The sequence below is a fragment of the Kwoniella europaea genome, chromosome 3 (genome assembly GCF_036810445.1).
Source record: "Kwoniella europaea PYCC6329 chromosome 3, complete sequence".
NCBI lineage: Eukaryota > Fungi > Basidiomycota > Tremellomycetes > Tremellales > Cryptococcaceae > Kwoniella > Kwoniella europaea.
In genome coordinates this window covers 1,217,026-1,236,783 of record NC_089489.1, presented here as the reverse complement: position 1 = coordinate 1,236,783, position 19,758 = coordinate 1,217,026, and the positions used below count along the sequence as shown (strand labels likewise).

The window sequence follows — 19,758 nt, the reverse complement described above, 5'->3', positions numbered from 1 at the left end:
TACTGAATATTTACTGGCCATTCTCCATTATCCACTTTCTTATACCCGTACTCCCCATTTTCAACTCTTTCAATTCCCCTTCATCCTCCACTCCTCCTAACTTCAAATCCTGTTTATCAGCTATAACATCTACCACGAAGATCTCCAACTCTCCTAACCCTTGTTCTTTCCTTTTGGTATTCACAGCCTGACCTCCGGATATAGTTTCCCGGGAAACTACCAACGCATGTATGTTGGGGTCGGCAGATGTAGGTCCGTATATATCTGTTATTTCTCGAACTTGAAACGAGATTACATCCTTGTGACTTTTTCCTTGATCTGTCTCGGGGGAAGATGAAAGTACGTGATCATTCTTTCGATGATTCAATTTAACCCCACCTAATCTCTCTAAGAAACGCTCAACACCTTCTAACCTCTTATCTAATTTCTCTACTATCTCGTGATATTTCTTACTACCCAGTAAACTATCCGCCATTAAACCCACGATTAATTTCTGGGATGATAGGAAGAACGATAGATGAAGGAGGAGTTTATGGCCTGCATGAAGGTGGTCGAACGTTCCGCCTAAAGCTACGACGGGAGGACCGCGTGAGGATGATTGGTCCGATTGATCCGATTGATCCGATGGAGGTATATGGTCGTTTGAAGATGATGCGATTGGGAAGGGGATGGTACTTTGTGGTATTGAGGCGATTAAGGATGATATCTGAGAAGGTATGGGTACTATATCCGGATATTCAAAATAAGATTGGACTCTTGATGATCCGATAAATATGGGAGTGGAAGCTGATTGAACTCACATCCTTCAGTCGCGATCAATTGAAAGTCTCCTTTCTCACTCCTAAACAGCTTATCTTTCCAAGAACCGTCTTCACCATCGAAATGAATCTCCACATCCATCAATACCCTTCCAGCAATCAATTGAGCAGTAGCTAAACCGGCGTATATCCTACCTAAGAACGTCTGTAATAGCTTGAAGTTTCGGGAAGGAGATTGTTTGAGAGTGGTATATAGCTGTTGATGACTTCCGGGCGTGATGAATAGCACGGTGAATGATTGAGTGGATGATCTGGGTAATATATCCAGTATTATCGACACTACATGACTGGGGTCGGATAAAGTAGAAGGAGTGAATGGAAATAAGAGGATGGTATGATCTTTCTGCTGTATTGTCGTCTGAGATGACATCGTCCTTCGTCTGAGCTAGTACTTGCTCTATCACTGCTAGGCTGTTGATTGACACTGACTGCTATATACTGACTGCATTGTGAGATGAATAACTCTCAGTGATAGTGATATCTTTCCTCAAATCACCTCGGCGTCATATCGTCATCTCATCCCATCCGGTACCTGATCCTTTCGGTGATCACCGCCTTCAAATAATTCCAGCCATGCCACTGTGAGGAAATAGGAAACTCCGCCAAACTCCGCTCTTCTCCACTTTCACTATTATTCAGCAAATACTCCCATACATACCCAGTGCATACGGGACCTACCGTTGTGCTCACTCTGCACTCTGCTAGGAGGGGAATGGATTGGTAATCGACAATCCACTATCATCTACATTACTTATATCTTGTTACCTCTTACTCTTCCTCTTTCACTCATACCTCAACACATCAATAAGAGTGAGTATACCTTCAAGCACTTCAGTCAGGTTGTAAGATACAGGATATCAGCGTGATCGGATGGGAATAGAATAAATCAGAAGGAAACAAGAATAGAGAGAAAAACGGATGGCAAATATTGGATTGGAGATGACTTAGTAATCACTATGAAAGGATACGAGATGACGAAGAGGGATGTTGGAATAGCATAGGATGATAGTGAGATTATCGTCGGACATATCGCTGATGTTTGGTTTCCGATGTTTAGTTAGTCAAAATGGGTAGACGACCAGCCAGGTGTTACAGATACTGTAAGAACAAGCCGTGAGTGGTTTTTTCACTACTAAGATATGTCAGCATCTAGAAGAGAGAGCGAAGTCTGATTTGTGGCTGTTTTTGTTGGATGTCCTCAGTTACCCCAAATCTCGATACAATCGAGGTGTCCCCGATCCCAAGATCAGGATCTACGATTTGGGTAGAAAGAAGGCTTCCGTCGATGATTTCCCCTTCTGTTGTCATTTGGTTTCCGACGAATACGAACAACTTTCATCAGAAGCTTTGGAAGCTGCTCGAATCTGTGCCAACAAGTACATCGTCAAGACTGCCGGTAAAGAAGCTTTCCACATGAGAGTCAGAGTTCACCCTTTCCATGTTATTAGAATCAACAAGATGTTGTCATGTGCTGGTGCGGATAGGTAAGTTTGTCATCACTCGTAATCACAAATCAACATGTCATCTTATGTACGTGGATACTGATATTTTGTATGTTATACAGATTGCAACAAGGTATGAGAGGTGCTTGGGGTAAACCATACGGTTCCGTCGCCCGAGTTAACATGTGAGTCGGACTTGATCAGTCATCACTCAAAACTGTTTTCTTTCGTACAATGTGATGTCGGTTGCTGACGCAACGTTCACACCACTACAGCGGACAAGTCATCATGTCCATCCGATGCAGAGACTCCAACAAGGCCGTCATCATCGAAGCTCTCCGAAGAGCCCGATACAAGTTCCCTGGTAGACAAAAGATCATCGTTTCCAAGAAATGGGGTTTCACTCCTCTTGACAGAGCCGACTACGAAGCCCTCAAGGCTCAAAAGCAAGTCGTCAACGATGGTGCTTACGTTCAAGTGAGTTTTTGGTTTTCTTCTCACTAAACATCACATTATCAATATGCTGATCAACGTATCTTGATTTGTTAGTTCCTCAAACCCAAGGGTCCTCTTCTCCAAAACCTCCGAACTGCTCAACGAGCTTAAGCTTATGCCTTTGGTTGTTAGGTAGTAGGATATAGGAGATCGTTCAGATGAGGGATTGTTGTAGCCATTCCATGCATATGGTATGATCGAACGTGGCGGGTTGTGGACCATCTGGCTTTACCTGTCTAAGAATTTGACTAACGTTGTGAACGTTTGACCTAACGAGAAATGATGCAGATCATGATAGATAATATCGGGAAGGTCGTGCATACTTGTTATATGCAATAATACGGCAAATCTGAAGATGGAAGAATTATGAACATTAAAAAATCTATAGACAATCAAAGATTAATCCTAAGGACAGTCGTGGGAGACTATTGATACTGACCGACTACTTCAAAACCTATCAACAATCTCACCCAATCTCTTATACAACCTAAACTTTGCGTTCTGTTCGAGAGTCGAAGTATTTTCAGTGTAACGCGTGAAGGTATCACGAATCTCGGGATCATGTTCGATCATCTATTCGAATTCAAAATTAAACAATGGGTGAGTTTTTTGGATTTCGATTTGGATTTCGATTTGGAACTTTGTGAAAGCAAAACAGATCCGGGATGTACTACCTCACCTTTAATAGTAAGTTCAATTTCGTATCATCCTTGGCACTTGGACGTGTCAACTCGTTCGCCAACTGATCAGTTCGTTGTTTCTCCTTCTCAAGCTTTTCCTTGAAAGACATGCTATCAAACGATCCAACTGGTATCTTTCCTTTCCTAGTTAGATACTCTTCTAAAGTCAAACCCCTCCTCTTTGCGGCTCTGAGTTGATCTCTCAATTGTTGACCTGGGATCTTCATCGAACGATGTTCCTCCACGTTGATATTCATGCTTCCCAGAACCGATATCGGGGCCGGGACATCAGCCTTCTTCTTCTTGAGTTCGTTCTTCTTCTTTTCCAATTTTTGGGATAAATTGACTTGGACTATTAATCCTTTATTTCCTCTGGCTTTCTTTTTCTTCTGGTTTTTTGTAAGCCCCAGCCCTGCACTGGCCGAAGCCATTGGCACTTTGTTCTTCTTACTGGAGCCGCTATCGGAAAGAGATGGTAGTTTTCCACGTACAGACGAGGAATCGTGCATGAATGTCGATAAATGATGATTTGTGATTGGGCTTGGGATACTTTTTTCCTGCAATTGATGCTGAGCTGGATCTTGACGATTACAATTGAGGTGGTTTTGAGGTTGAGGTTGAGGTTGATGATTCATGAAATACGGTTGTGAAGGATCATATCCTAATTCTGAAACATCTAATCTATTGACGTCAGTATCATTATCACGATCGCCAAGATGTGAAGATACGATGGGAAAATGATGATAAGCCGATCTAAGATTCGTTTGAGTGGTAACGATACTCGTAAGAGTAGGATGAGAACCGGTGAGGTTGACTTGTCTAGACGGATGAATGAAAGGTCCACTTCCTCCTCCTTCTTGTAAAATATGAGTCGGACCATTAGATGATAAGGACTTAAATTGGCTTGTCTTGAATAGTAGCTGATCCAAAGTTGACGAATCGAATGTTGTTCCTGTCGTTGTTGTCGTTTGTGTTCGAGCAGATTTCATATTTGTAGGATGACAATGCGCTTTTCTGGGATTACAAATTGGAAGTCGATTTGGGTTTTTTGTCGATACCATATTGAACGAATTGTTTCCTTCAAGGTGAATGAGAATGTAGTATGGGGATGGAGAGGGTGATGATGATGATTCCTCATCAATGAACAGTCTTTATACGTGTCAGTAGCAAGGTATGTCCCATGAAAATATGGTCAAAGCGTGTTGATGGAATTGTAGAATATCAATCAACCTCAACTTTCAACATTTTTGATGATAATGCATTATATATACAAATAGAATTATCCTGCCCCTGTCGATATGCAAAATGTCATGCGAGTATGATACAATGGATAGATAGTCACTTTAGGTTATAAACGATGCGAGAGTGAACTCTAGGCAGAAGCGGATACGTCTTCCTTTCGAGCTTGTTCCGAAGCGAAACCGAGTCCTAAACCGCATCTCAGTCAATCAATCCTTCAACATAGGGCAGTTGAAGTGAATGACTCACCGAATCCCATTTTGATAGCAAAGTCTCGAGATCTAGTTAAGGCAGCTGGATCTTGCGGTGTGACCCAGTACTCGTCTATGATAGGTATCTGAAGGAGGTTCATCTACCAGCATTATTCTGAGTGTTAGCAACTATGTGCCACTCGATGATAGTCAAGTTGCGGATAGTTAGATTGTCTGTCTGATAGAATTGAGTCGTGCCCACCTTAGGTGTGATGACAATCATGGTGTTAGTCTTCACCTCCATCCAATCACTTCTCTCAAATGTTAATGGTTCAGAAGCGATCATAATGATGTTTTCCCTTTTATCAGCTTTGGTCATTCTGTAAAGACCACCTTCCTGGTACTCGTCGAAAGAAGTTCCCGAAGAGAAGAATAGGGATGATGCCTCGGAAGTTCGTGATGAAATGTATCTAGAGTTCAACAGGTATATAACATTAGCTCTTCTGCGTAAGTACGATTTGACTCATTAACTCACCTCGTTGCTACCACCGTTTCTCCATCGGTGACTACAAAATTCATCAGACTGGGTCCGGTCTATTACAAGAAAGAGAAAAGTGTCATGAGTTTGATGCCCGACTATATGGTATTGAGCCAGTAAACTCACTATGCCAGCCTCTTTCGAAAGCTTGTTGATGAACCGTATAGTCTCCATCATTGCATCTCTAAGTTCGACATGTGAGAATGATCGAGCGTGAGGATCTTTGAGCTGTTATCATTTAGAGCAAAAGTCAGCTGATATCCCCATATGATATTGACAACTGACCTTGGAAAGGAAAATCATGAATGCCCATTCGGAGTCTATCGTCGCCCAACCAGATCAGCTAACTAATCAAGGAGAGAGAGAGTCGAAGATATTCTCGGACTCACCTGTATATCCAGAGGGGTATAAGAATAATTCTTCTGGTAGAGATTGTTGTACAGCCCTTTTGATTTTCCTAAATTCGTTGATCTCTCCATTATGCATCCACATGAGTTTATCGAACATCCATGGATGACAATTGTCCTCGGAGGCTGTAGCGTTTGATCGGATCAGCATCTGTTTCTAGTAAGACTTGGACGTATAAACACTCACGTGCCCCAGCCATTGTGGATGCTCTGACATGTGCACTACATGATCATCGTATTTGTCAGCTAGCCTTTGAGTTGGTTAACTCTGTACGGATTAGCTTACAAGACCAAAGCACTCCGTATCTTCTCTGCCAACCTCGTCAAATTCGCATTACTCCAAGCCTATAACCCCAAAACCCATCAGCCTTCAAAACTCATATTTCGTTCGAGACAAGATGTAGTGGGTTAATACGTACAGGATGTATAGATTTAAATAAACATGGTCTTTCATTCTCCAATTCCCTCTCCCTCTCTCTAGCTTTAAGTATCTCTACAGATGTCTGATCTAATCCGGCTAATGGATCCACTTTGATGTCCTGCGAAGGATCATTGGGAGGCACGGGAGTAGGTATATATTCCTGGGAATGCGATGAATGGGAATGGGAGGGATGTTGACCCTCTAATGGTGTGGTAGGTTCGGGAGGTGCGGGTATGCTGGTTGCTCGAGGAAGGGTTAGAGTGGGTGGAGTTGGGAGGGGATCGTACCATCCTATACCGAAACCATCTGCCTATATCATCAAAATTGATATTAGCGATGGTTATCGCCATATCTAATAGAGAGATGAAGAGGGATATAACAGATAGACTTACGTTCATTGGTCGACTACTTGGCATTCTCAATTTACTTTCGAATGCTTGGTTGATTATACTGTGTTTTGGTCTAGTGACCAAGTGAGAGAGCTGGATAGGCTCTGTGCCTTTGTACACGAGCTGTAGTTCGTACGTTACAAAGTCAGCACTCCTTCTCTGGTTGGATGATATGATATGATACTCACGAATCGACACATTGCGCTGCAAGTTATGTTTGATAGGTCGAGGGTACGTAGTAAGTTCGCAAATAATGTCACCTAATTATATCTGTGTCAGCGTTTATGTTACGATAGATGATGTGCTCAACTTACCTTTTATCCATTTCAACTCCGATTCAATCGTGATCCAACCAGAAGGATCATGTCCTTGTCTTCCTTATTCTTATCGGTGGTGGTTCAACTGGTTCAAAGGATGTTGAACGATGAGTGTGATGGGTAATGAATGGGTAGGTCCTTTGAAACTGTTCCCGATCCTATTCGTGCGATGTCGTGATGTTGGCTGATGCTTTATCCCTCTTGTCGTATAGATTGTGCCGATGCTTGTCAAAGGTGAAAGTGATGATGATGTAGGTATGTAACACGATGGTATCGGTTATCTTGTATCAATCTCAATTATTCCAAATAATCATCAATCATGGAAATAACGAATACTCAACTCATCAACACACCACACACATACACACACAGATCATTCGAACCACCTGAAGCCCACGTGGCAACCCCTTCCCTTCCCCCACTCTGTGCCTGAGATCGTGTATGGGTCATTGGTCGCTTGACAAGTTGGAGATCATGTTGTCGTGTCATTGCTCACTACCAGCTATCCCTTCATATATCACCTGTTCGCAGCAGCATAACAACTCATAGAGGCATAGATCAATCACATACAGACAGCAAGAACATAGAAGATGACCACCAGAGCTGTAAGTATCCCTTTCCTGACCTCCCGCACCCGCACGATCGGAGCTACATGTCACTGGAATCTTCAAAATCGTTGCTAATTGTTGGCTTTGTTGCAGATCGTAAAATGTGAGGATATATCTCTCCGAAGAAAAGTGGATTCCACGAAGCATATTACTGATTAGAACAACTGCTTCTAGCTGTTCTATCAGGAGATACCGTAATCATCAGACCGAAAGAAGCTCCTGCAAAAGGTCAACCAGCTAAAGAGAAGTGAGCGATGAGCGACAGCCTACCTACCTCTTCCAAGAATGGGACATTGACCAAGTTCTCTGTTCATCACGTAGACTCTTACATCTCGCCGGTATACAATCACCTCGATTAGGATCAACGACTCGAGAAGATGAGGTAAGTCGTCAAGTCAATCGACCTCATACTCCACTCGTTCGAGCTAACGGGAGTGATGTTAGCCATTCGCATTTTCGGCGAGAGAATATTTGAGAGCATTGTTAGTGGGTAAAGAAGTAGCCTACAATGTCACGCATAGTGTATCTTCATCAGTGAGTGTATTTGGCCCTTCTCGATAGAGAGTTACCAAGCTTATGTGGTAAATAATGATAGGGCCAAGAAAGAGAATTCGTATCGCTTTTCATCGCTCCTGCTGGACCAGGTCAACCACCTCAAGATGTAGCTACTCTAGTAGTGTCGAACGGTTGGGCAAAGTTGAGAGATGGTATGGGTGAAGGTGAAGAGGCTGTGAGGTCAGTTGTTTGATGTTCCAAGGCTTCCAAATTGTGTTCCTAAACTGATTATCTTTGACGGGATGTGACATAGACGATTGGGCGCGGAAGAAGCCAAAAAGAGAGAACAACTTAGAGCGGTAGAAGATCAAGCTAAGAGTGAAGGCAAAGGATTATGGGCTGAACAACCTGAAAGCGTGAGTCTATCTCATGCCATCTCATGCGATTTTAGTCAATGTTGACTGATCCACTTGTTGGGAAATTGTAGCAAAGGACAGTATCATTCCAAATGCCGAGTGATCCTCACGCCTTTGTCGCTGAGCATAAAGATAATGATATAGATGGTGAGCTGCCTTCCAAACGAGGTTTCTACCCAGCTCATCCTTCCACTATAGCTATCGTCGAGGGTGTCAGGGATGGTACTCAATTACGTGTTCGATTGTTACTCGATGAGGGTAATCATCAGTTCATCAACCTCGTTCTGGCTGGTGCGAAAGCCCCAAGAGCATCATCAGGTCGAGACAACGATACCTTGTCAACTGAACCATGGGGTGAAGAGGTGAGTGCATTCTCAGATGCCACAATTCAAAATTTGACCTTTCCTTCTGGTGGTTTAGGCAAAATTCTTTACGGAGGTTAGAATGCTCCAACGATCCATCAAAGTCCGACTTCTCTCTGCGCCGGTATCATTAGGCGCAATCCCATTCCAATCTGGACCTACACCTGCGGGAGCCACCAAAACTGCAAATGAAACCAACGGCTTGCCTGCACCTACTTCGGCCGGTGCAAATATAATTATCGGTATTGCGTAAGTTGGGTCATACATGCGCTGGTAATACGGTGGACCTCAAGCTGATGAACCTGTAGCAAACATCCTAATGGAAACATCGCCGAATTCCTATGTGGAGCAGGATTAGCTAAAGTTATCGATGTGAGTCGAAATATCAGCTATTGTGCTGTGTGGAAAGCGGATGTAGCTGAATTACGGAATCGCTACCATAGTGGCACGCAGGTATTTTAGCCCCTCATGGTGGATTGGACCGATTCCGAGCAGCTGAAAAATCAGCTAAAGACAAGAAGTTGGGATTATGGGAATCATACGGTACTTCTAAATCTAATGGAACGACCAATGGAACGTCTACACCAGTATCTAATACTAAGGGCAATGAGTTCGATGCTACCGTGGTCAGGATCTGGGGTTCAGACCAATTGAGTGTTATACCCAAAGGAGATGGACAGAAGGAAAGGAGATTGCAACTTGCTTCCGTCAGGGGACCCAGGTTAGTCATCACTGTCAAGCTGAAGCCGGAGTGTTTTCATAGCTGATCAGTCTACACGACGAATAGAGGAACCGATCCAAAATCAACCTATTGGGCAAATGAAGCTAAAGAGTGAGTCAGCTAGTAAATCATCGGTCGCGGTTCATAGAAAAGCTGATTTAATGTGGTACGGTAGATTCCTTCGAAAGCGACTCATCGGAAAGACCGTTCATGTTCATATCGATTATGTCAAGCCCCGCGAAGGTGAATACGAAGAGCGGGAATGTGTGACTATCACTTATGGAAATGCGAACAAGTGAGCTGCCGCGTACTCTAAGGTATTCTCGAAGACAAGCTCATTTGTCCTTCCTTCTGTAGCAATATCGCCGAGCAGCTCATCGAGAAAGGTCTTGCGACTGTATTGAGACATAAGAGAGATGATGAAGATCGATCGATGGAATTGGATAAACTCATTGTTGCTGAGCAGACGTAAGCTAAGTTGAAAATGTTTCTCAAAGTTCGATCAGCTAACTTTCGTACAGAGCCGTAGCAGATACGAAAGGTATCCATTCGGCCAAAGAAGTCTCATTACCAAGAATTGTAGATGCCTCAGAATCAGCTTCTAGAGCCTCATCATACCTCACTCAATGGAAGAGACAAGGAAGACATTCTGCTGTGGTAGATTTCGTCTCGGCTGGATCTAGGTTCAAATTGTTCATGCCCAAAGAGAATACAAAAGTCACCTTCGTACTTGCTGGTGAGCTAATTTTACCCTTTCTACGGGTTGCTTGGCTAACGATTTGATGTTGGCACATCCATAGGTATAAGAGCACCCAGGACCGCTAGAAATGCTTCCGAGAAATCTGAACCGTATGGACCTGAGTCATTGAGATTCGCTAGTAAATACATGCAGAGGGATGTTGAGATCGGTGAGTGTTATCTATCCAAGAAGAATTGCATGAGCTGATGATCGATGGTTATAGCATTCGACTCAACTGATAAATCTGGTGGATTCATCGGAGCCATGTATGCCGGTGGGAACACCAATGTAGCTGTTGAACTTGTCAGAGAAGGGTGAGTAGCTTTCTGTCACGAATAAAGACTGACTCGAAGCTGATCACCGTCCCAGTTTGGCGACTGTCCACCAATATTCCGCCGATTCATTGCCTTTCGGAAGGGAACTGTCAGCAGCTGAAGAAGAAGCCAAAGCAGCTAAGAAAAATGTCGGTCGCCCGCGGTATCCGACAAGAAAATTAAGCTGATTCCTGTGTATAGATCTGGTCAACATATACCGAGGAAGATACTACAACTACCAAAACGGTCGATGAATCCGGCGCGTTGGCACCTGATTATCTGGATGTATACGTATCCAGTGTGAAAGAGGATCCTTTCTCTTTCTCCGTACAGATCTTGGATAAAGATAGTGGGTGCTTTCATTATAATCAATCGATCGAATGTATCGGTAACTTGGAGCTGATGACATTTGTAGGCGTAGCATCTTTGGAAAAATTGATGTCTGATTTCTCATTGCATCATAAACAACCTACCAGTAACTCACCAGCTGGATTCTCACCCAAGACTGGGGATTTGGTATCTGCCAAATTCAGTGAGGATAATCAATGGTAAGTGTTGCTCTTCAAACTTGCCATTCTCTGCTTTGATTCAATCTCGACTGATGTCGTCTATAGGTACCGTGCTAAAGTCAAGAAGGCCTCTGCATTGAAGAAGGAAGCTCAATTGTATTTTATCGATTATGGGAATGAAGAGACTTTACCTTTCTCCAGGATTAGACCGCTGGATAGTAAATTCAAGGGATTGCCTGGACAAGCCAAGGAAGCTAGATTGAGGTGAGTTCAGACATACATCTATCTATTTTCCCAGAAATGTCACTATCACAACACCTTGACTTTCTCATACTCGATCGAGATACCTTATCCTCCTTTTCACGTCGGATGACATATTGTCGTCTGCTCTCGTTCTGCGAATGCAGAAGAAGTCTCATCTCTCAAATATCTAACGGAAGCTGATGATTTTGTATATAAACAGTTTCGTCAAGCTCGTCCCACGTACATCAGAGTACGGTTCCGACGCCCTGAGGCGGTTCAACTATTTCACTGAGAACCGTAAATTGGTAGCCAACATTGATCAGAAAGAAGGCAACTTGTTACATCTTAGATTGATCGATCCTTCTGATCCTAATGCCGCGGACGATCCTTTGGCTTGTATTAATGCGGATTTGGCAAGAGAGGGTGAGTACGATCATTTTCGATTGAACCATAAATGAAATGCATTATGCTTATGTCTGAGATTTTATTTGTAGGTTTGGCAACAATTGATAAATCAGTTAGATACCTTAATGCTTATCCACAGGTTAAGAGGAAACTTGAAGACGGTACGTTACATTCACTGTTCCATCTTCAGCTAAAAAGCAACGAAGAATCTAGAGCTCAGAGTAACTGATCGTATAATGTAATGTGAAAATAGCTATGGAAGGTGCAAAGAGAGATAGACTTGGTATTTTCGAGTGAGTCATTTGTCCTGGCTTCTACATAAGGGCTATGTCTGTTTTCAGGGGAAGATCAGTTGACGAAATGGAATGATTTGGCTTGAATAGGTTCGGCGATGTCAGCGAGGATTAATCGAACCCAAAATCAACAGGTCATCTCACCTAACGACGAACCGAGAAATCAATGTATATAAAAATCATTTAGAATAAAGCGGAAAAGTAAACGAATAAAATATTGAAAATCGATCAACTGGTAATGTAAAGAAGCATGGGGATTTGAATCACAATTTTTACATCATTTGCATCACTCACACCCATACCAAAATTCAACAACGGTTCTATTCCACTCCATTCCATATGTTATGCTATGCATGGGTCAAGTCAATACAATACAATAGTCCATCCATTCATCTATCCTTGCAATTACGGTCTAACCAAAACTACATTCCCACCTTTAACACTAACTTCCTCTCTATCTTCACCCTCACCTTCAAATACACTAATCTTAGGAACTTCCATCCACCCATCGCTACTCGACGACAATGATAGAGGTATCAAAGTGAATTTCATCATTCGTGCTTCACCTGGTTTTAGAGGTGGAGAAAGTATGATATTCCTATTACCTAACCACACAAAGTTCTCTTTCGTCTCCCCCACGATATTCACATTGGTTGCTGAAGAGGTGGGGTGAGTGTTGAGTACATTAAGATGGATATCGAATGGTTCATGTATTTTCACGGTGGGTGGTTGGGGGAGATGAAGAGTGGGGATAAGATATGATTCTCTAGGTGATTCGATAAATAATGGAGGGATAGGATGAATAGTCGTTATTGATGATTTTGATGAATCACTAAATATAATTTATCACAAAGTAAGCATACTGTATGATATATGACATTCAGCCAGATCTACTAGTGTGTAAATCTTACTTACCTCTTCCAGGTGAAAACTAAATTAGCAGGTACTTTAATTGGATCACCTGCCGTTCCACCTCTCAACCCGGAGCTCAAAGAGAATTTAGCTGATAATGCGTAACTCGTACTTTGGTCCCAATCTGAATGAACATCACAATCAATTAGCTGAAATCCTTTCATTCACGAAAATGGGTAAGAAATCGCCAGCTTACCTTGAGGGAACGTATCAACATCATCATCAACCAACGAGCTCGAGACAAGCTTCACGTCCTCTTCGCCACCTTCATTATTCTTGTCGTTGTCGAGCATTTCGATTTTTTCTACCCTCACTGCCCTAGGTCCAGGAACTTCAACTAATATACCTACAATGGCATTGGCACCGGCACCGGCACCTCCTGTACCTTCCAATTTCTGCGAATACTTAACTGCCATCTTCACTTCGAACGGTCTGAGAACAGGTATCACGGCCGTCCTGGTGATCTCCTCTGTCCGTTCGACAACTTGATCATCAGAAGTAGGAGAGACAGTTCTGGAAGCGGGCAATTTGACCGTCGATTGTAAGGAGAAATCAAGGATCTTTGTGCCTTCCATCGGAGCACGCAGGAAAATGGTTTTCGAGGTTGATGCTGAGGGAGATAATTTGCCGAGCGGGATATCTTTGATGAGTGTAGGTGAAATTTGATTGTCCATGGTAAGTGTCGAGCCTATAAATTTGAGATGTGAGCCAGTCGATCGTCGACAAGATGATTGACAATCAACTCACCATCATCCTCATCGCCATCGCCTGGCTGCAAAAAGACAGACAGCGATATAACCATCTCCCGATCGTCCTGGTTCGTCACCTTGATAATTATTTCAACATCTTCGCTGACAAAAGCAGACGGTACATGAGTGATTTCCACATCCAAGTCATGCGATTTGAGTATGAAGCTACGATGAAAATGTCAGCGAAATCGAATGATTAGATATTCCATTTTCGCGAGATTGCTTACTCGACAGAAGACGAAAGTGCTTGAACAGGTACTATCGCTCCTTTCGGTGTCATCCATTCTTCCAAATCATCCGGGTTGAGTTGTATCTGCAAATCCCAAGAACCCTGCTTCAAGCATAGCTTCAAACCAGATATCTAAACACATTTACCGTATCAGCCAAGTTTTCCTGCACAAAAACGGTGACTCACTCGGACTTCTCCCTCTACATTTCCTATGATGCCTCCATTGATAACTAAAGTCTTCTCTTCTCCCCATTCCAAAGCAGCCTTGTTTTCATCGTTTTGTTCCACTTTGACAAATTCTATTTGCTCTTGTGACCCTTCAGAAGCGTTTATCACTGTGTCGTCACGATTATCGGACCAAGATATGATAAGGGATGAGAACTGGATATCACCGATAGCCACGTCTCCAGGACAGCGTAGTATAATCTGGTACGGGACACTTTGTGATAAGGTAGACTCCGATTGCCAAAAGCCAGCTTGAACATTTACTACGTCACCTTATCAGCGTCGTTCCCGATCAGCCTACTTTCGCCATCGACTCACGTAGACTACTCTGTCCCTCCAAATCTACAGCGATCGGCTCCTTGCTAGACGGTGAAGTGGTCTGTCAATGCGCACTAGTCAGTACTCTTAGTCAGACTACAGTCAGTTGAAGCTCACCTTCATTAGGGATAACAAGTCCTCTTGCAAGGCTGCTCTTTCTTCTCCCTCAACGCCACTGTCTACAGGGGTTGTCAGCGCTATAATTTGGTTCAGCACTGGCTGAGCTCACCAGGACTCATCATCTCTACCAATAATCTGGCTGCGCTCTCCACGTTCCCAGTCTGTTGAGCACATTCGTACCACAGTTTACGTATCTGTCTGACGATGGGTGACCATCTTTCTCTTTTGAACCCTTGAGAGATTCTATCAAAGAAGCTGTAATTGAACACACGAATTAGCTCCGACTCATCGCGAAAGGCTGTAGTCAGTGGACATTTACCGTAAAGCCAGATCATACTGAGCAGATTGGCAGTACACCTCTGCTATCCTAAAAGCGACAAACAGAGCCATACGGTTTTGAGCGTGGTCCTGCTCTTTCAGCAGAGAATACGCCTTAGTGAATAGCTGTGAACATCACAGATAGGTCATCAGCGAATAAAGTGACCATCTGGCGCAGTCAATGATGAAACCTGTACTCACTTCTATCACCAAAGCTGCATGATCAACCTTCTTCTCATTAGCGAATCCAGGTGCTGTCGAGACGTAACCCGAAGTCGATCCAGCTTCAGAGCCAAGCGCGTCATTCTGCTTGATTTCGTCAGTAGATGATCTCAAGTGATAGAAATAGTACAACTCACCTCAGCAGCCAAGGCTTCCTGATATCTCAGCTGTCTCTGGATCGAGCATGTCGCAGCTGTATAATAATAAAACGCAGGTTGCTGTAACACCTGAAGGGGATTACCTGAGGATATAGGTGTGGTGTAGTAATCTGGTGGAGGAGGTGCAGCTGCAGCTACGGCAGTAGGAAAAGTTGGTGGTGCTAGAGATGCAATTCGCAATCCTGATTGTTGTGCCATCTCAAGGAGTTCGGCAAATATACGATACCTGACGAACATTATCAGCTATATGTCCGATCCAAGGCTTGGGACAGCTCACTGTCTCGCGATCCAGCTCCAGAACTCAAAGGTCTCTTCCCCTATACCCCATCCTCGAGATAGATCACCGAACCGTTTTAGATGCACGAAGAACGGGTTGAGTACTCGAGGACCTTGATCATCGTATAAGAGCAATTTGCATATCTGCGGATGTTATCTGTATTTAGCATGGCTTTTCTGTACGGATCTTGAAGTCGACTTACCCTAACAGCCACACAATCCGCTAAGACCTTCGCTTCCGCCCATCTCTTCGTTCTAGGTGGTAGAGTCGTTGTCGACGAGAACATCTTTGCCAGCTCATTCCAACAATCTTCATAATGCCTGTATGCGTAAAGTCCCAGTCAGCTGAAAGAAGGGACAGTCACTTATGCGGCAGCTGGCTCACCTCCTGGCAGTCTCAAAGTCACCTCTGACCTCAGCGAACCATCCAGCTTTCCAATCATATCTCACTGCCCAGCCCTGCGGTCCCAGAGCTCTTGATCCCTGTCCTTGTCCCTGCGCGGTAGTGGGAGACAGGATATTCTGGCTGACGGGCACTCTCGATCTCTTCTTTCGTACTCTCTTTGCGTGATTCGAGTAATATTCCATTGCTGAGTCGTACAATGCATCTTGTAGGGATTGTACAAAATCCGGTAATTGGTCTGCTGGGACTGGGGTGAGGACGAATAAGGATGCTTTGGCTGATAATGCTGAGGCTCGTCGGAGGTATGATAATCTAGGATCTAAAGCTGGTGAATCTGCGCAGCCCAAAGCAGATCAGTTTAGCACCGTATAGATGACAGCTGAGCATAACGTTTGCTAAAAGAAGAAGAGCTTACCTAACGTAGCTGCACTAGCCATCAATACAACCGTCAACTTAATACCTCTTTCACCTAATCTCCTCCTCCTATCTCCGATCTCCCTTATAAGCTGATCGTCTTGATCCTTCTCCATAGCTTTGTTAGCAGCTTCTTCAGCCGCGTTGACTTCTGGATCATCACTCGAAGGAATAGGTTTAGACTCGTACAATCTTAGGAAAAGGACGAATACGGATGGTACCAGTTCGGCATGTTTCCTTACCCATACTGGTGCTATCAGACCGTCAGGATACAGCGGTGAGCTGGGTATTAAGGGTGATAGCGGTGAGTGGGGACTTGTTGGTAGGTCCGCTACGGATGATTGGGATTGCGAGGTTGAGGATGAAGAGGGATTTATCTTCCGCATGGGTAAACGGACTCCCTAGTATAGTATTAGCCATCAGCTGACAGAACATGCAACATACTTGATCTAATAAGAGGCAACTAAATGATTTCAAGAAGTGACAGACTCACCTTGTCCACCAACACAATCCTGAAATCTTTTCTCCCTTCTTGTCCTAACCATACCTTCCCTTTCCCACCCATAGGTGTCAGGGCTCCCCTAAGATTGTATACCAACTCTTCAAACTCTTTGTCCCTCTCATCTACATCTTCGACCTGCTCTTTCTGCTCATCTTCCACTTTTTTTTCTTCCGAAGTGACCGATTCGTCTAAAGGAGAAGGTAAACTGTCATTCCTTGGTGTAGGTGAGGTTATAGGCGTAGTAAGAGCTATATTCCCCACTGTAGTCGGTTCCAACAAGCTTGAAGCTCCAACTGATGGTCGCCTATTGCTGACACTAGTGGTCGATGCTGATGATACGCTTCGTTCTCTTGAGATTGGGTTCAGCCCAGCTACGAACATCAACGGCTGGGGATGGGCCAGGAACTGAGATGGAGAAAGGGAAGCCGATCAGCGAGACGCTGCGCGGTAGCATGTGAGTCAGCTTACCTCATGGGGATAGGAATTCATCTCGTCGATCTGTCAGGTTTGCGACTGAGCAAGAGAACGACTGGCACATATGAGCTAGGGATTGGAATGACAAGCTGGACTATCATGTTGATGTTGTTGCTATACTGTAGTAGTGACGCGCTGACCTCCACTTGAAAGGTCCACCTCTGAAAAGCTATACCAACCATACAACCATGGACATACAGGTAAATAATTCATAGTAGCATGGTACATATATACATTTACAATTGTGGGGTTGAGTACGAGGCTTCGATATGAACAGACTTGCTATTTGCTAGAGAAGGGGTTGAATGCAACATATATGAGTGTATTCCTAGAGATGTCTGACAACTGGTTTATTGTTTCCCGATCCGTGCGATGCCCCATCATCCACTTTCTTCTCGCCAATCTTATCCCAGTATACCTGAGCTTCAGGCAGGATCGCAACCTTGTTCCTAAAGCTGACAGATTTTGGATCTTCATGATCGCAATCTTGCATGAACATGTGATTCTTCGTATCGAAATCATCAATGTCTTTCTCTTGGATCCTACAGCGTTAGACACGAGATTATAGATTAGCGGTGTCTCGCACGAGCGTAACATTTCAGCTTCTCTGTAAGATGGTAAGGTCTGGATCTAACCCACCATGTGGCTGAAGATACGGGTTCACCCAATTGTTTGATAAGATAGAGTATGTCTTTCCTCCCATCAGGTAAAGTACCAATTTGTTTTTTCCTTATTGATTGTTGTAGATGTAGTGATTTAGCATACCGGTCCTGTCTCACAAGATCTGTAGCTACTTGTGACTTACCCAACGATACGACAGTGATTGCTTCTGGCGATCCCTTTGTTCTTTTCCCGGATTTTTATTTCGCCCTTTTCCTTCCCTTTTCCTTTCTCGATCGCTTGAGCATGAGAATGACCGATACGTGCTCGTTTGACGTTTGAATTCCAGCTCGATCCAGCCTCTATTGCATTTGTACATGCCGATATGAGATCTCGCTCTCTTGATGGATCGCTGGGTTTAACAGGTTCATGGAGCGTATTGCGCGGTGTTTCAGTCGATTGGTAAAGAGGTCCGCGATGTAAGCGCGTTGGAGGGTTGGGATAGAGTGGCACGGGAATATCTTCATCTTCATGTTCATCTTCATTATCGTCATCGAGAGCAGTGAGGTCGATCACCTCAGTCAATTTCTTATTGACAGAGAAACTTCTGGAAGTAGGAACCAACGACTGTCCCGGGGAAAAGCTTCCAGAAGCGAAAGGAGTTTGACTTTTATTTTCGTCTGACGAAGGTCTAGGTTTATTTTCAGATTTATCACTAGAGAAAAAATCATATGATAAAGCTTCCAATTCCCTATTTCGTTTTTTTCCCTGATTACTCTCTTTTCCCTTCTTAGTGTCCTTCCCCTTCCCCTTTCCTTCTGAGTTTACCACCCCTTGATCTTGCTTAACCACTCTTCGGATAGCTTCTTCTACAGCTTTCTCCATGTACGCTTTCAACCCGATTTTCCTCTCTTCACTTTCTTTCTTGGTCTTCTCAATTAGTCCGGCCAGTTCAGCAAGTCGTGTTTTAGTATGTTCAGTAAGTTCGTTCAGTCTTGTAGTCAGTGCGTTGAACAGCTCGGTTTGCGACTTGATGATATCTTGAATGACGAGTAGGGTATCGTACAACCCAGTCTCATCACAAGCGTCAGTGGGGTCGCCCATTCTCGAAGTACCCTCAGGAATGTCGTTGAAGGAAGAGTTAGTTTTTGCTGATGAAGCCTTTGGTGTATTTGGACGCATGGGCTCGTCGGAAGAAAGCGAGGATGCAAACAGGGGAGGATCTGTTTGGACCAGCGGAGGTGGAGGTGGAGTGTCGAAGAGGTCTTCGAGACTGTCCAAAGGGTCAATATCCATCGTGAGTGATATAGCAGGAGAGGTTGATGTGTCGATGAGGCTTTTCTGGTCTGACATCGTGATGAGAGTGATATGTCGGGATCAGGAATTGATTGATTGTTTTGGACATGAACAGTCAAGTGGAATGAGTGGAAAGGGAAAGGCAGGCGCGATGCATGACATGAAATAAAATACACTGGAATGTATATGAGCACCCCATTTTGAATGGCATCATCCTTTCTTCCTTCTTTCTTCTGCCTTCTCTCTCAGTATTCTTGCATCCTCATCTTATACTTTGACCTCTCTTTCCCTTGCTATACGTGTAACGCATCACAACCATCTCAGCCAGAACGAAACTCGACATCCCAAAAGAGCCATTAGAAGGAAGCGTACGTTCAAAACCGATACATTCACACAACTACATAGTAAGTCTCCTCATTTTTAATCTACCTATTTTTGAACCCTCCTTCTTCCCTGCCTGCTATTCAGACGAAATGATTATCCAAACAAACTATATATAA

At 43.8% G+C, this 19,758-nt stretch overlaps 7 protein-coding genes across 7 annotated transcripts; 2 read left to right on the top strand and 5 right to left on the bottom strand.

Moving 5' to 3' along the window:
- Positions 1 to 10: 10 nt before the first annotated feature.
- V865_008317 (uncharacterized protein) lies at positions 11 to 1,188 on the bottom strand (the record flags this gene model as incomplete). Its single annotated transcript, XM_066232053.1, has 2 exons — positions 11 to 723; positions 801 to 1,188. 2 exons carry the CDS (start codon positions 1,186 to 1,188, stop codon positions 11 to 13), a joined length of 1,101 nt encoding a protein of 366 aa, XP_066088150.1.
- Positions 1,189 to 1,884: 696 nt separating this feature from the next.
- V865_008316 (60S ribosomal protein L10) lies at positions 1,885 to 2,866 on the top strand (the record flags this gene model as incomplete). The annotated part of the gene is made up of 5 exons (XM_066232052.1): positions 1,885 to 1,931; positions 2,021 to 2,302; positions 2,383 to 2,445; positions 2,536 to 2,737; positions 2,810 to 2,866. 5 exons carry the CDS (start codon positions 1,885 to 1,887, stop codon positions 2,864 to 2,866), a joined length of 651 nt encoding a protein of 216 aa, XP_066088149.1.
- Positions 2,867 to 3,202: 336 nt separating this feature from the next.
- On the bottom strand, positions 3,203 to 4,424 carry V865_008315 (uncharacterized protein; the record flags this gene model as incomplete). Its single annotated transcript, XM_066232051.1, has 2 exons — positions 3,203 to 3,328; positions 3,435 to 4,424. The coding sequence occupies 2 exons, from the start codon at positions 4,422 to 4,424 to the stop codon at positions 3,203 to 3,205; spliced, it is 1,116 nt and encodes a 371-aa protein (XP_066088148.1).
- Positions 4,425 to 4,807: 383 nt separating this feature from the next.
- V865_008314 (uncharacterized protein) lies at positions 4,808 to 6,820 on the bottom strand (the record flags this gene model as incomplete). Its single annotated transcript, XM_066232050.1, has 12 exons — positions 4,808 to 4,863; positions 4,924 to 5,026; positions 5,128 to 5,335; positions 5,401 to 5,459; positions 5,530 to 5,631; positions 5,689 to 5,723; positions 5,793 to 5,936; positions 5,998 to 6,032; positions 6,097 to 6,155; positions 6,230 to 6,541; positions 6,624 to 6,743; positions 6,809 to 6,820. 12 exons carry the CDS (start codon positions 6,818 to 6,820, stop codon positions 4,808 to 4,810), a joined length of 1,245 nt encoding a protein of 414 aa, XP_066088147.1.
- A 707-nt stretch (positions 6,821 to 7,527) lies between these two features.
- V865_008313 (uncharacterized protein) lies at positions 7,528 to 12,157 on the top strand (the record flags this gene model as incomplete). The annotated part of the gene is made up of 26 exons (XM_066232049.1): positions 7,528 to 7,542; positions 7,639 to 7,648; positions 7,720 to 7,792; positions 7,867 to 7,927; positions 7,990 to 8,079; positions 8,141 to 8,280; positions 8,354 to 8,456; positions 8,528 to 8,603; positions 8,655 to 8,818; positions 8,877 to 9,067; positions 9,127 to 9,190; positions 9,262 to 9,539; positions 9,606 to 9,650; positions 9,715 to 9,834; positions 9,897 to 10,007; positions 10,061 to 10,275; positions 10,340 to 10,447; positions 10,502 to 10,592; positions 10,648 to 10,741; positions 10,794 to 10,941; positions 11,008 to 11,140; positions 11,207 to 11,365; positions 11,565 to 11,767; positions 11,839 to 11,910; positions 12,003 to 12,042; positions 12,133 to 12,157. The coding sequence occupies 26 exons, from the start codon at positions 7,528 to 7,530 to the stop codon at positions 12,155 to 12,157; spliced, it is 2,829 nt and encodes a 942-aa protein (XP_066088146.1).
- A 290-nt stretch (positions 12,158 to 12,447) lies between these two features.
- Positions 12,448 to 17,377, bottom strand: V865_008312 (uncharacterized protein; the record flags this gene model as incomplete). The annotated part of the gene is made up of 18 exons (XM_066232048.1): positions 12,448 to 12,874; positions 12,958 to 13,078; positions 13,151 to 13,642; positions 13,702 to 13,868; positions 13,931 to 14,064; positions 14,119 to 14,420; positions 14,476 to 14,536; positions 14,593 to 14,654; positions 14,705 to 14,850; positions 14,915 to 15,039; positions 15,115 to 15,219; positions 15,273 to 15,519; positions 15,571 to 15,713; positions 15,773 to 15,890; positions 15,955 to 16,306; positions 16,388 to 16,787; positions 16,880 to 17,293; positions 17,357 to 17,377. The coding sequence occupies 18 exons, from the start codon at positions 17,375 to 17,377 to the stop codon at positions 12,448 to 12,450; spliced, it is 3,837 nt and encodes a 1,278-aa protein (XP_066088145.1).
- Positions 17,378 to 17,690: 313 nt separating this feature from the next.
- On the bottom strand, positions 17,691 to 19,315 carry V865_008311 (uncharacterized protein; the record flags this gene model as incomplete). Its single annotated transcript, XM_066232047.1, has 3 exons — positions 17,691 to 17,904; positions 18,002 to 18,091; positions 18,168 to 19,315. The coding sequence occupies 3 exons, from the start codon at positions 19,313 to 19,315 to the stop codon at positions 17,691 to 17,693; spliced, it is 1,452 nt and encodes a 483-aa protein (XP_066088144.1).
- Positions 19,316 to 19,758: the final 443 nt, after the last annotated feature.